Genomic DNA, 16,922 nt, shown 5'->3' with positions numbered 1-16,922 from the left:
ATATATTTGATCCCCCTTACCCTCATCTCCCACCCCCCACACCCCTTACCCTCTGGTAACCACTAAACTATTGTCTGTGTCTATGTAATTTTACTAACAATTGCCACCCCAATAAATTTAAAAAAAATATGCAAGCAAAAATAAAAGGGAATATGTGTTCTAAAAAAAAAGAGAAGTCTATCGTAACTTTTTTAAACAATATATCCCATGTTTTCACACAAATGCACAAAAATTAGAAGGAAATATACCAAAATTTTATGAGTGATTAGATTAGGCATGTTTGTACAGGTAACCCCCCGTATAACACGGTTGTTAGGTTCCTAAAAAATGCCGTGTTATTCGAATCCATGTTACACGAAACAGAGAACTAAGCCCCCCAAAAGGGGGTTAGGTTCCAAAAATTTTAAAAACACACTATTATGTTTTTATAATTAAGAGAAATATCTTTATTAAAGCAATTTTCACCAAAAGTGTAACATATTAATATGTATTAAATAATGTTTCTTCGTCATCACTACTAAGCTTTTATTATGTTCCGTGTTTTTCGGGGATTTCTCTAATTCTCAAACCGTGTTAGAGTGAAACCATGTTATAGAAGTGCCATGTTATACGGGGGTTACCTGTACTTTTAAAAACTTATCTGTAGTTTCAAATGCTTCTGCAGTAAACCTGGATTATTTTGTAAAGAGAGAAAATATTACTGCTTCCCCCCCACACTTTTTATTGCACCACCACTTCTTTTTTTTTATGTCTGCAACTTACTTTTATTTTAATTTATTAATTATTTTAAATTCAAGTTTAGTGGGATGACAGGTTAGTAAAGTTACATAGGATTCAGGTGTACAATTCTGTGATACACTATATATATATATATATATATATATACATATATATCACACTGCACCACAACTTCTTAAAGGTTTTTTAAGAGCAGTTTTAGGTTCTCAGCAAAATTGAGAGGAATGTACAGAGATCTGCTATGTACGTACTCTCTTCGCCCTCCCATTACCCAAATTCTCCACCAGAGCAGCATATTTGTCACAACTCATGAACCTACACTGGCACATAATCACCCAAAGTCCATAGTTACACTAGGCTTCACACCTGGTGCTGTACATTCTATGGGTTTAGACAAATGTACATCCCTGCAGTATTATTCAAAGTATTTTCACTGCCCTAAAAATCCTCTGTGCTTCACCACACAATATTTAAAGGGCATAAAACCCCTATGAGTTTCTCATTCCTCATTTTAAAATAAATTACTTCCCTCCATCTTTGTATCAGTTTTATCATTTCCCTATACTGTCAGTTCCCAATGGGAATGAATCCCATCATAGTATTTTAAAATAAACTCTTGTCCAATGCCCATTAACACTCTACATTATAAATATTTAATGAATAAATGGTACCCAAACAAAAAGAGTGATTATTATTAAAGTATTTGATGCTCTATGGTTTTTATAGCGAACACATTATTTGATTTGTTGGAGTGGATAAAGAATATAAAGAATGAAGAGATTATTCCCAAACCTCAAAACTTCTGGCAGCTTTTTCCCACAGAATGTCATGTAAATAGCCTAATGCTTGTATTGTCAGTTGTCTTCCTGTTTGGTGACCTGAAAAAAAACCCAAAACTTACAATCTTAAAACAAGAATCAAGATCTATTACATTAAATAAAAAGAGCTAACTACATTCAGAACCTATAATCTTTAAGTAATAGCTACAAACACAATCACATTCAGAGAGGTTTTCGTCATCATTTGTAGGTTTGGTAGCAAAATTGATTATACAATACAATCAGAGTTTGGAAGAATCACAGTAATTCGCCCATCACTCTGTGATAGTCTTCCAGCCTAGTCTCCCTTTAACATACTTTCCATGTCCCAAATTTGGTCATCATCTGGTGCCTTAATGTTATTGTGAATGAACAGGCAGCAATGCTAGCAATCATTAAACAGAAGTGCTTATATTATTATGTACTAACTACATCAGATCAAGTTCACAAGAAAGGCCAATTATACCTTAAAGCCTTTGTAAAATACTTTCAGACCGTGTTTACGCATAAACTTTATTACTTTAAATTGTAACTTGTGCCTGATTGCTTCTGGTCCAGACATTTACAAGGTTCAAATATATTGGCACACATTAAGGTAAAGCGTAAAACAGTAATAGAATTCTATACCCACTTCTCTTTCACCCCTGTGGCACTATCAATTTCCACAAAAGTCCTGATTAAAACAGAGAGTCTCTGACCCCCACACCCAGACAGCAGATATAGTTTGTCCCACGACTTAGTTAAAAATACTCACATGCAATTTACAGCTGATGTATTACAGAAGTGTACACTTGAAACCTATGCAATTACACTAACCAATGTCAACCCAATACATTTAATAAAAATTTTAAAAATATCCACATGTGAGTAAAAAGCTACTTAAGGTATCTACTTAAACTATTATAATACTTTGAGAGCATAAATGTATAATCAGATATCACAATAAAACTTTGGTTAACTGTAATCTTCAGAAAATTAGTGATTCTGGATAACTAAGTTTTCTAGTTAGCTGACAGTTTACTTTCACTAAACATTGTTTATTTTAAAAAATCTAAATCATTTTAGTAATTTCATTTTTCTAAAAATGATGTTTTATGAATTATGTTTTTCCAAACGTACCTTCTAGTTTTCTGAAACACAATTTAACCTTTGCTTGACCATTCAAGGCCAACAACACTAACAATTATTATGTTTTATTGTACTATTAATATATCACAGTGACGCCTTTAGGAATTAATACAAGAGTATAGTACAGATTATCACATATTTTTAAAAATATTTGATACTTTTATAAAATCTGTAGTTTTTTTCCTTACCTCGTAGTCAGGTTAGCTGTACATTTCCCTGTAGACCATTCATTCTTTGTAATATGCTACCATTAAGATGATAAGGGTTGGAAAACCAGATGACCAAGCTTATTAAAATTGGGTCTAAAAATAACTGGATTCTTAGTGAGGGTCTGCAGGGAGGGTGGCATCAGTAAAATATAGTTCACGGACTCTAAAGTTCAAAAGGGTCTTAGAGATTATCTAGTCAAAAGACTTCCTTTCAAAAAATATCAATAACTTTGTTTTTATAAAAACATGACACATGCTTATAAAAATTCAAGCCACCTGGTAAAATACAAAGAGAACAACACATCAGCTAAAATGCCATCACTCAGAATAAATCCCAGTGTTAACATTTAGTGACTATCATTCCAGTTATATCTCTATATATGTGTAGAGTTGGAAGAATACATTGGGGCAAGAATTTTCTAAGAAACGGATCATACTATCTGTGCTCTTCAGGATATAGGGTTGTACAGAAAAGGGGGGAAGAGGAGAATGCTAATACGGGGCTCGACATCTCTGCTTTAACCAGAGCAGCTCCAGTGTGTTTTATTTGAGGCAGGGTTCGTACAAGATTACACCATAAAATGATGTAAAAAGAAGTTTAAAACCAGGAATGTAGTTTACAAACTTCATTTCATAGTTGGAAAAAACCAGGATCCAGAGATTACTGACTTGCCTGAAGGTCCACAGCTAATTTGAGAGCACACTGGAAACATGAAATTGGGCTTCTAAACATCACAATTTCCCACTACAAATGAGTTTTAAAGCTCAGGGGTTTGTCTGTTTTTGTTGATGTTGTTATTTTTGCTTAGTTTCTCCTTCTAGATTGCCAAACAAGTGGAATATGGATAGGTGAGGTGTTACAGTTAAAGGTTATTAGAGAAAAAAAGAAGGAAGTGAGAAAAAGGAAAAAAAATCTGTTGACCTGAGAATTTTGCTACTGTTCTGATATCTATCTTAGAATTACATGCATATTATTAACACCTTTCTAAAATACCTATAGAAATCCTACTGACCTATAATGATTTCTTCAATCTTGTCCTTGGCAAGCAGTTCTTCCTTCCTCTGAAAAAGTATGTCAATGTGGAACAGTAAAGCTTTTCCAATATTTTCTGATGACTTAAAATGTTCACAGACAATCTTCAGAAAATAAAAGCCAATAGATTCTCTGTGGGATGAGACACAGTTGTTAGTGGTATGAACAGAGTAACTGGTTTCTTGATCAATTGAACAAAAGTTTATTTGAGTATGAGCAAAACAGTTAAGATAAAACTATATCTGGGCTTAGGTAATATTATTATAGGTTTAAATAACCCTGTTTGTCACAATAAATGATTTAATTCCATTTCTGTATAATTTATTAAGTCACAAACATTTCCTTTTCATGAACTCCTACAGTAAGATATTCGTCTCTCTCCTAATATCTTATTTATGGTTTTTCTCCAGAAATTATATCAATTTACAAAATTGGATCACGAGATCCAGTGAAGAGACGTGAACTGACATTAGAAATTTACCAATCACTCGTGATGAGAATTTTTAGAATCTACTCTCTTAGCAATGTTCAAATATACCATATAGCAGTGTTAACTGTAATGTTGTACATTACATCTCTAGTATTTCCTTATCTTATAGCTGGAGGTTTGTATCCTTTGACCACCTTCTCAAGTCATTATGCTGTACACCTTTAAACTTATACAGTGCTGGATGTCATTTACACCTCAATAAAACTGAAAAAAAAAAGAAATTTGCCAGTTCCTTCTGCCAACAACTCTTTAAAAAAATTTATGGGGCGGCGGGATGGCTCAGTTGGTTAGAGCGCGAGCTCTCAACAACAAGGTTGCTGGTTTGATTCCCGCATGGGATGGTGGGCTGTGCCCCCTGCAACTAAAGACTGAAAACGGCGACTGGACTTGGAGCTGAGCTGTGCCCTCCACAACTAGACTGAAGGACAATGACTTGGAGCTGATGGGCCCTGGAGAAAGACATTGTTCCCCAATATTCCCCAATAAAAAAAAATTATGTATGCTTGATTACACTAATAATATACCAATATATTTTGGTTATTTAAAAATGCAATGGATTGGAAAATTTAATATTGTTAAGATGTCGATACTCCCAACGTAATCCATAGATTTCATGCAATCCCTATGAAAATCACAGTGACATTTTTTACAGAAATGGAAAACTCCATCCCAAAATTCACATGGAATCTCAAGAGACCTTGAAGCGCCAAAACAGTCCTTAAACAGAAGAACGAAGTTAGAGGACTCACACTTCCTGATTTCAAAATCTACTACAAAGGTACAGTAATCAAAACAGTGTGGTGTTGGCGTAAAGATAGGCATATACACCAATGAAATAGACTAAAGAATCCAGAAATAAATTCTTGCACATATGCTCAAACGATTTCCAACAAGGGTGCCAAAACCATTCAATGGGGGAAAGAGCAATCTCTTCAACAAACGGTGTTGGGACAACAGGATGTCCACGTGCAAAAGAATGAAATTGGATCTTTACCTTACACCATATGCAAAAATGAACTCAAAATGGATCGAAGACCTAAATATTAGTTGTAAAAGTATAAAACTCTTAGAAGAAAACATAGGGGAAAATCTTCACAACATTGGATTTGACAATGATTTCTTGGATATGACACCAAAAGCACAGGTAACAAAAGTAAAAATAGATAAATTAAACTGTATCGAAATTTAAAATTTCTGTTTATCAAAGAATACAATCAACACAGTGAAAAGGCAATGTATGGAGTGGGAGAAAATATTTGCAAATCTGATACAGGATTAATACCCAGAATAGAATATATAAAGAACACCTACAACTCAACAACCAAAAAAAAAAACCCAAAACAACTGATTTAAAAATTGACAAAGGACTTAAATCGACATTTCTCCAAAGAAACAGTTCTCTTCCCCTTCAAGGCCAATCGTAAATGATATCATTTCCCCAACCAGGCCAGTCAGGGTATTCACAGCTCAGTGTAGGCTCTGACCTAGGCAGCAAATCCATGTTCTCTCTGTTGCCTCTACTGGCCCCACCCTTTCAGCAGCCTTCCCTTCTCTATTCAGACCTGGCCCCTGTCCACAGGCCTTCACCTCGTGGGGTGTGCTCTCAGGAATCTGGTACCTGGGCAGGATGTCTTCTCCACCTTTTCCCTAGAGCTCTTCCCTCAGGGGTCTGAGGGAAGGAACAGCCCCCTCAGTAACCCTTCCTGAAAACCCAACCCAGATGACCCTTTACTTTCTTTGTTTCTTTCAGGCGATGTGAATAAATCATTAGCAGTAAAGGAAAATTAGTATTTTACTGAAATGCAATTGAAAGATAAAACAATTAATGGAGGAAAAAGATCAACTGAAGGAGAAAAAAACTAAAGGATTAGAAGAAAAGAAAGCAAATGAAACACAGGATTTTGTGGCTGAACAACATCTAAGGAAGCAATTCAGGTAAAGAAATAAAAATGTAGATAAATACATAATCTTGAAATAGGCATATTAAAAAGGATTTGGAAATGCTAATTTACAGAAATTACAGCCTTAGGGGTGTGTGCACATCAGTTTTACCTTTATGTCTTGGTAAGAATATGGACATCAATAAATGACAGTGTACAGAAAAGAGTTCACCTAGCAGGCCTGGGACTGTCTACTCTTAGAAAGGCCTGCGTGCAAGGTTGGCCCTTGGCTGACATCTGGTCACTTGGCTGCTAAACAGTTCCCTACACTGATACAAAACTTCCCTTAATAATAAGGGTAGCTCACTATGTCTATACTGTGCAAACCAGATGGTTTATACTGAATATCTACTTCCCTTCTTGGTATCTGGAATCTTGCCATGTGCCAGGCAGGGATGCCTACGTGACCAGCACCCATTTAAAGCTTGGGGACTAAATCTCTAATGAGCTCCCTGATAAACAACAGTTCACACATGTGGTCACACTTGTTGCTAGAGGCATTAAGCATGCTCTGTGCAACTGCACTGAGAGACAACTCCTGAAAGCTTGTGCCTGGTGTCCTTTTAGACTTTGCTCCAAGTGTCTTTTACCTTTACTTTTACTGATTTTGTTTTGTACCCTTTCAATGTAATAAATCTTAGCCATGATTATTACTAAAAATGATATAGTAAACGTAACTGTATACACATAAACACATGCAGAGAGCTGCAAAGTACAAGAGCAAAACCTGAAAGAACTAAAAGGAGAAATAGACAAATCTACAGAATTGGGGACTTCAGCACTCCCATTCAAAAATTCACAGAACTAGGGGCCGGCCCAGTAGTTCAGGAGATTAGAGCTCCATGCTCCTAACTCCAAAGGCTGCAGGTTCGATTCCCACATGGGCCAGCGGGCTCTCAACCACAATTCCAGTTCAATTCTTCGATTCCTGCAAGAGATGGTGGGCAGCGCCCCCTGCAACTAAGATTGAACACAGCACCTTGAGCTGAGCTGCCGCTGAGCTCCCAGATGGCTCAGTTGGTTGGAGTGCGTCCTCTCAACCACAAAGTTGCCAGTTCGACTCCCGCAAGGGATGGTGGGCTGTGCCTCCTGCAACTAGAAATGGAAACTGGACCTGGAGCTGAGCTGCGCCCTCCACAACTAAGACTGAAAGGACAACAACTTGTAGTTGAATGGCACCCTCCACAACTAAGATTGAAAAGACAACAACTTGACCTGGAAAAAAGGCCTGGAAGTACACACTGTTCCCCAATAAAGTCCTGTTCCCCTTCCCCAATAAAAATCCTTCAATAAATAAATAAATAAATAAATAAATAAATAAATAAATAAATAAATAAATAAATAAATAAATAAATAAATAAAGAGATACCCCAGGGAGTTCCCTTGCCCTTTCTGCCATGTGAGGCCTGGCCTCTGTATTTTTATCTAGTTCCCTAGTGATTGTATTTTTAATAGCTTTATTGAGATGTAATTCACATACCATACAATTCACCCATCTAAAGTGTACAACCCAATGGATTTTAGTATATGTGCAACCATTACCACAGCTGTGCAACCACCACCCAATCAATTTGAGAACACTTTCATCACCTCAAAAAGAAATCGAATACCCATGAGCAGTCACTCCCCATTTTCTCCCAACTCCCATAGCCCTGCACAACCACTAATCTACTTTGTGTCTCTATCAATGTGCCTATTCTAAAACTATCATATAAATGGAATGATACAAAACGCAGTCTTTGTAGCTAGATTCTTTCACTTAGCAAAACGTTTTTAAGGGCTCATCCTTGTGGTAACATGTATCAGTACTGCTTCTATCCATTGCCAAATAAAACAATACTCCACGGTATGAGTATACCACATCTGTTTATCTATTCATCAGTCGACATTTTGGTTGATTCCACATTGGAGTATTAAGAACAATGCTGCTAAGAGCATTCCTGTACCAGTATTTGTACGGACATATGTTTCTTATTTAACTCAGGAGGGGAACTGCTGGGTCATATGGTCCGTGACTCTCTATTTCACTTACTGAGGAACTCCCAGACTATTTCCAAAGCAGCTGCACCCTGTTATAGTCCCACCAGCAGTGGATGAGGCTTCCAATGTAACCACATCCTTCTCAGTATCTGTTATTATCATCTGTCTCTTTGATTATAACCATCCTAGTGGATGTGAAGTGGTGTTTCATTGTGGTTTCAATGTGCATTTCCCTGCTGGCTGAGATGTTGAGCATCATTTCAAGTGCTTTTCCCCAGTAATTCTGATGCACACTGATATTGGAGAACCACTAAGAGGTCTGCAAGTACTTTTGACATTAATGAGCCCACGAAGATAGTGCACTTGACCGTACCTTCCTGTTCCCCCTGACACTGGCCTGCAGCTTAACCTAGCATAACTCCTGTTTCACAAAGCCGTGACTATCATATTCCCTTTTCATTTCTTTTTTTTTAATTTAATATAATTTTAAAAATTAACTTGACTACAGATGCTTTAAATCATTAAGCAAGCAGTTCCATCTTCTAATTTGATCAGCACAATGGCAAATATTGTGCTCTGTGACCGTGGATGGAGACAGAGTATAGATATAGATACATATTCAATATTCGCTCATAGAAACCTTAGAAAAACGTTCGTCTTTATAGAACAGAAAATCAATTCTTCTGTACCTTTCATGATCCATCAGCAGTTTAATAAGGTTCAGATAGAAGTCTAAAGGCATTTCAAGATACAGCATGTCCATGGCAGCTAACAAAGAGAAAAAGTGAAATAGTCATATCAGTTTAGTTTCATTTTTTAAGAAGCTTAGCTATTTTCAATAATTGTTCTCTGTTCAAAATGTCTTTTCTAAATGTTTGCCATATACCATGTCTTGCCTAACAATTTATCAGAGTCTTTTTATGAAGTAGTAATACCCAATGCTAGAGAGAGTGCAGTGCCCCAGGTACTCTGAAACAGATGGCAAAGTAACCTGGTACAATCCTTTAGAAAAGCAATGTGGCAATACTATATGATAAGAACACAGTGGTTAAAAGCTTGAGATCTGAAGTGAGACAGACCTATATTTGAAACTACCTGCTACCTGTATGGCCATAGGCAAGTTACTTAGATTTTTCCACACCTGAGTTTTGTCATGTGTAAAATGGGGACTGTATCACCAGTCTCTTAGGGTGATTGAGAGGGTTACATGAGATAATATATATATAAATTACATGTCAAAGCACCTAGTACTTAGTAAGTATTCGATGACAGCTGCTATTACTATTATTCCCTTTACCTCAGAAATTGTACTTCTGAAAAGTCATCTGAAATAAATATGGGGAAATGTTCATAAACAAAGATATTAAAAGCAGTGCCGACTATAACAAGAAAAAGGAAATACACTCTGAGCGTACACTGTAGAGCCTGGAACTGTGCTTGGTGCTGGAAACCCAGCAGTGGACAAAACACAAAATTCCTGCTGTCAAGGAGCTTATATTCCAATAGATGGTAGACTATGGATATTTTCAGTACTTACCAAAGAGTTCCTTAATGGGTATGTGCTATCCTTTCATAATTTAAAAAAGAAATTGTAGTTTTTAAAAATTTCTACTTTTTCTGCAACAAAAAATACCAGTGAAATTCTAATGCCAACAGTTAGGTTACCATTCTAAGAGTAAAATATTTTTGTTAGCAAAGAAATGAACAGATAATAAAAATGCAAGTTTCATACATTCTCTCAATACAACAAAGTAAGAGATAATTTTATTATTTTAAACTATAGAACACTTAGATTCAGGGAGGTCTCCCAATTCATAATCTGACATTGCAACTTCATTACTCTGAATATCAAGAGCATCTAGATTGACTCAAGTAAAAACAATCTGGGAGTAAGGAATAATGTCACTTTAAAGTCTGCTTCTTATCTACATATTGATAAAAACTGTAATGGGGAAATCCAGTCCAAAATTAATCAACTTCAAACTAGGCGACTCCAATAATCTCTCTAGTCTTTCCACATTGTATTAGTTTGGGTAAGCCTGTTCCTTTAAGTGGTCAGTTGGTTTGTTTATTCTCCTAGTGCAAATAAAGTGGAGTTGTCTTTCTGGTCCCTAACATTTTTCCACCTGTGTATACTGCGAGAATGCTGTTACCTAGAGATGCAGAATCCTCTGTACATTTCAGCTGCTGAGGTCTCTTAGTGATTGGTAAGATTTTAGAGGTCACAGAAAAGTTTCAGCAGTACTCAATTAGCACTAAATTTGGAGCTACTTCCAAATTTGATTACTGCCCTACTTATTACAAATTATTATTATGTATTGGATAATCAGTTATAGACTAACAACATATCATGTTACACAGTAATAATGCAGCTCTATAATACAACTATATTTTATATAGTAAAAAATAAAGCATGTAACATTAAAAGAATTTAGAGTAAGTTATTTTTATGACTAAACATAACTGACATACTGTTAAGGTGCCAGTATGCACAGAGAGATTCTGTTGCCTCACTTAATACATCTATATAGTAGTAATAACTACAATATTATTACGCACTATGCACCAGGTATGGTGCTAATTGCTTTATATACATTTTCTCATGGATTCTCAAAACAATACAACGAAGTAGACATTATTATATCGCTTTTAAAGATAAAGAAACTGAAGCACAGAAAAGTTAAGTAACTTGCCAAATGACCTACAGCTGTATATCAGGATGTTTACTTTGCTTTGGGATGCGTATATTCCAGTCCTTTGAGAATTTTGAAAAATAGCAATGTTTATAGAAGTAATTACAAAGAGCACAGCCTTACAGAGGATTTTTCCATCAATAGCTAATCTTTCTTCATGGTAATGGACTTCAGGAGGTTGCACAGTTGCAACTCTCTGCTAGACTAAAAGAAAACCATTAGCTTTTATTTGGCTCTTTTTTACTACGTATTAAATTTGCTACTATTCTCTCTTCTTTCTCTTTTTCTTCCTGGTTAACAATCTTCTTCCCTTCCTATATAATCAATTTCCTTCTCAGTCATCATCAAATTATACTATAAAAGATCTTGTATTTAACAAATTGGGGGTGATATTTCAAAATTGTGTGCTCTTCACACACAGAGATGATACCTTCAATGAGGTGTTCATTAGTTGTTTCGTTGTTCAAGATGATTTTCATCTTTAAGAGAAGCCCAGCTGGGTTTACATGTTCCTATTTTAAACAAACAAATCACAGTGATGTTAAATTGTAGAATGTCAAAGACAATTCTCAAGTAATTGCCTGTTTTACTCAACCACAGCAGGATGACTCATGATCAAAGGAAATCAAAGTTATAAAAAATCAGATCATAACATCCAGTCTATCCCTGAGGTATTTTCTAATATTTTATTCAATCTAAATGAAATAATACAAGGAAAAGAACATAGAAACATTTCCACCAGTGGCAAGCACTTAAAGGCAAAGTCAATACTTAAACTGTGTGAACGTAAGGTCATATTCTTGTCTTGGTAAGCAAAACCCCATCAATTACAACCGTTTTCTTTTGATATTTTAATAACAGCTAAGGTACTTTGCAAACAATGTTTGAATGAAATAGAAAACACTGTTTTTTCAATAGGCTATGCCTGTCATATTTACTACTCATAACAATGTACTCTGAATGGTTTTCCAAGTCCTTGTTAGCTGGCCCTAAGCCATCTGTGATCTCTTGCCTGGCTCCACTTTTGCCTCAAGGGGTACATCTTGAAACAGCTGCCTAAGATTAGAAGTGCAGGACAGGCCCTCAGAAAAGAACTTTTCTCTCTACAAAGCCAATTAACCTCTACGTGAACACTGCACTCATTAGGTCCAAACTCTAAACATGATTATAGTTATTCATATGTGTGATGCCTTAAGAATGGAAAGTTAGGGAAAGTAAGCAGTGGCATCAAATGGTTTTGCAAATATAGATGACATTAATACAAAGAATAAACTAAGTCTACAAATTTTAATTGATTGCATTACTACCTTTCCTAACGGGCATGTTGAAATACCCTGCTTCCCCGAAAATAAGACCTAGCCAGACAATCAGCTCTAATGCGTCTTTTGGAGCAAAATTAATATAAGATCCAGTCTTATATTATAGTAAAATAAGACCCGGTATTATATTGTATTATATTATATTATACATATTATATGTTACATGTATTATACTATATTATATTATGTATTATATAATTATATAATTATATATTATATATTATATAAGACCCAGTCTTATAGTAAAATAAAACCAGGCCTTATATTAATTTTCGCTCCAAAAGACACATTAAGAGCTGATTGTCCGGCTAGGTCTTATTTTCGGGGAAAGACAGTATGTCTCAGGTTCAATTCCCTTTTACCTTCAGATGTACAGGTCTCCCAGATCTTGGCAGGACCTGTTTTCCTTGAGCCTACTATACACACACAAGTTAACATTTTGATTTCATTACCAAACAACTCCAGAGAATGGACAATACTTTGCCTTCATTGTATGTATCATCATCTATTCCACTTCCACAATCATTTGCACTGTAGTGTCCATCCTTAACGTCTCTTGAAACTACACTTTCAGAATTCATGACTAAGTACTTGTTAAATCCATCAGCTTTCTCCCTACCATCAATTTCCTTGTCTTATCTGTCATTTTTCTCACTGTTGTTTCTCACCCTTAGATTTTTGTTTGCTTTTTAAATTTTTTCTTTTTACCAAACAGTTATTGGAAAACAGGATCCGGGTATAACAACTTTTCAAGGCAAGTACTGTCAATATTGTTTTGCAGATGAGGAACCTGAGGCCCAGATGAAGTAACTTACCCATGGTCACAGTTGGGAAGTGGCAGTTGAAATCTGAATTCGACCTCTCGGACTCTAAGGGCCACAATCTTTCCACTACAACATGCTGCCTCCCTTGAAGCTCTTTCTACCGTGACCTGCCTATCACTGCACTGTCCGCTTTTCTTGCAAGCTCTAAAGATAGCTTCCATTTTTTGAGTGTGAAGTGTATCATGTATACACACACACACACAATTATATAAAACATGTATGTATAGTTGACAGAAAAATGATGAAACAAACACCCATGTTCTTACCATGTAAGAAACAACACTATCAGCACCTCACAAGTGTACTCTTGCCCATTTGTATCCTTCTCACTTCCCCACAGAAGTAAACACCACCTTGAATTTATGTAGTAATTTCCTTGTTCTTCTTTATAGGTACTCAACATATTGTTTCATTTTGCCTACATGTCAACTTAATTCAAACAGAATCATAATATATATAAATTCTTGTGGGGCTTGCTTCTTTCATTCAGTATGATGATTTTAAGATTCATTTACGTTGATGCATGAAACTCATTTATGTGTTTTCATTACTGTACAGTGTGGTCCTCAAACAGTATTCTCTACACTAGCATCACCTGGCAACTTCTGAGAAATGCAGGCCCCCCTCAAAACCTACTGAAACTGTGGAAGTGGGTCCCGGCAAATACAGAGAGAGAGAGAGAGAGAGAGAGAGAGAGAGAGAGAGAGAGAGAGAGAGAGAGAGAGAGAGAGAGAGGAGAGAGAGAGGAGAGAGAGAGAGAGAGTCTGCGTCTGTGTGTGGTTTTAGGAAAATGTATAAAATCATTATTATTGATTTGCATCATGAAAAATTTCCATTTTGACATAAATTCTAGTACCTGTTTAGTCAGGATTAAATAACAAAATTGTGTTTTAACAGTCATTCTAGTTAATACTCAAGCATGCTCAAGTTTGAGAAGGACTACTCTGTTGTATTCCATTGTACTACGATAGTTTATTTTCCTATTCTACTTTGGACATTTGAGTTGTTTTCAACTCAATTGCTATTATGAACAATCCTGGCATCAGCTTTCTGCATACGTCTGCTGGTATACAAATTCAATAATTTTTTTTCCAAAGTATATAACTAGGGGTGAAGTTGCTGGGTGGTTCAACTTTATCAAGTAATGTTGAACTATTATCCAAAGTAGTTGTATCAACACTCAAAAAACTAAGAAGAGAAGGGAAACTTCCTCAACCTAAGAAAGGGCATCTATGAAAAACGCAGAGCTAACACCATACTTGAATGGAGAAATACTGCAAGTTTCCCCCCTGTGATCAGGAACAAGACAAGGATGTCCATTCTTGCCACCTCTAGTGAACACTGTAAAGGTCATTCTCGCCAGGGCAATTAGGAAAAGAAAAAGAGATAAAAGGCATCCAGATTGAAAGGAAGAAGTAAAACTTTCTATTTGCAGATGAAATGATCTTGTATATTGAAAATACTAAGGAATCCAATAAAAACCTATTAATGCTAAAAAAGGAGTTCAGCATCAGTACTAGTCTTATCGGGGTGATCACTTTGTAAGTTATATAAATGTCTAATCACTATGTTGTACACCTGAAACTAATATATGTCAACTGTAATTTAAAAATTTAAATAAATAACGAATTCAGCAAAGTTGCAACGTCAGTATTTTTAAAATCAAATGTATTTCTATATACTAGGAATGAATAATCCAAAAGTGAAGTTAAGAAAATAATTCCATTTATAATAGCATCAAAAAAATAAAATACATAGGAATAAATTTAACAAAAGAAGGGCAAGAGTTGCAGACTGAAAACTAGGAAAAAAATTAAACAAGATCCAAATAAAAGAAAACACATCCAATATTTCTGGATTGGAAGACTTAATATTGTTAAGATGGCAAACCACAAATTGATCTACAGATTCTGTGCAATCCCTACCAAAATCCCAGCTGGCTTCTTTGTGGAATTAACAAGCTGATCCCAAAATTCATATGAAAATGCAGGAGATCTAGAATAGCCAAAACGATCTTGAAAAAGAACAACGTAGGAGGACTCATACTTTCAATTCCAAAGTGGTATATACCATTTTACACTGACATCAGTTGTGCATGAGCATTCCCAATGTTCCACACACTTGTCAACACCTGGAATTATCAGACTCATAAGATTTTGCCCATCTGATGGGTATTTCACCTTCTACTAAAGACGGCTTCACAGGTGAATTCTACCAAACATTTAAAGAAGAATACCAATCCTTCTCAAACTATTGCAAAAAAAATTGAAGAGTAAGGATTGCCTCCAAACTCACTCTATGAAGCCAGCATTACCCTGATACCAAAAGCAAAGACACTACAAAAAAACAATAGAATCATAGTCCAATATCCTTGATGGACACAGATGCAAAAATTCTCAACAAAATACTAGTAATCCGAATTCAACAATACATGAAAAGATCATACACCATGATCAAGTGGGATTCATACCAGGGGTGTAAGGATGGTTCAACATCTGCAAAATAATTAATGTGATATATCATATCAAAGAAACCAAGGATCAAAATCATATAATCATCTCAATAGATGGAGAAAAATTATTTGACAAAATTTAACATCCATTTATGGTTAAATAAAAACCTCTCAATACAGTGGGTATAGAAGGCATTTCTCTCAAAATAATAACGTCTATATATGACAAGCCCACAGCTAACATCATACTCAATGGTGAAAAGCTTTTAAAAGCTTTTCCTCTAAGACCAAGAACAACACAAGGATGCCCACTCTCACCACTATTATTTAATATAGCATTGGAAGTTTTAATCACAATAATCAGACAATAAAAAGAAAAGGCATCCAAATTGGAAAGGAAGAAGTAAAACTATCACTATTTGCAGATGGCATGATACTATATATAGAAAACCCTAATGAATCCACTCCAAAATTAATAGAATTAATAAGTGAATTCAGTAAAGTTGCAGGATATAAAATTAAAATACAGGAATCTGTTGTTTCTATACACTAATAACGAACAATCAGAAGGAGAAATTATGAAAACAATCTTTTACACTTGCATCAAAAAGAATAAAATACCTAGGAATAAATTTAATCAAGAAGGTGAAAGACCTGTACTGTGAAAACTGTAAGACACTGAAGATAGAAACTGAAGACACAAATAAATGGAAGGATATACCACACTCATTGATTGGAAGGATTAATATCATTAAAATGACCACACTACCCAAAGCAATCTACAGATTCAATGCAATCCCTATCAAAATACAAATGGCATTCTTCTCCAAACTTGAACAATTATAAAATTTATATGCAATCACAAAAGACCAAAACAACCTTGAAAAAGAACAAACCGCAGGTATCATGCTCCCTGATTTCAAACTATACTATAAAGCTGTAATAATCAAAATGGTATGGTACTGGCCCAAAAACAAACTCACACATCAATGGAACAGAATAGAGAGCCCAGAAATAAACCCCTTTTTATATAGTCAATTAATCTATGACAAAAGAGGTAAGAACATACAGTAGAGAAATGAGTCTCTTCAACAAGTGCTATTTGGAAAACTGGACAGGTATATGCAAAAAAGTGAAACTGGACCACTTTTTTACACCATATACAAAAATAAACTCAAAATGGATTAAAAACTTAAATGTAAGAGGTAAAACCATAAAAATCCTAGAAGAAAACACAGATAGTAAACTATTTGACATCAGTCTGAGTAATACCTTTTTGGATGTATCCCCTCGAGCAA

General features: G+C 35.4%; 1 protein-coding gene across 1 annotated transcript in view; it reads right to left on the bottom strand.

Annotated features, from left to right (window-relative positions):
• TEX11 (testis expressed 11) overlaps window positions 1-16,922 on the bottom strand; it is a 140,574-nt gene that overhangs the window by 67,234 nt on the left and 56,418 nt on the right. Inside the window, 4 exon segments of the mRNA XM_033110786.1 lie at window positions 1,531-1,616; window positions 3,907-4,058; window positions 9,026-9,104; window positions 11,460-11,541. Coding sequence (XP_032966677.1) covers window positions 1,531-1,616; window positions 3,907-4,058; window positions 9,026-9,104; window positions 11,460-11,541 — 399 coding nt within the window.

This window comes from Rhinolophus ferrumequinum, chromosome X (genome assembly GCF_004115265.2).
Source record: "Rhinolophus ferrumequinum isolate MPI-CBG mRhiFer1 chromosome X, mRhiFer1_v1.p, whole genome shotgun sequence".
NCBI classification, from domain to species: Eukaryota; Metazoa; Chordata; class Mammalia; order Chiroptera; family Rhinolophidae; genus Rhinolophus; species Rhinolophus ferrumequinum.
This window is presented reverse-complemented; position numbering and strand designations above follow the sequence as displayed.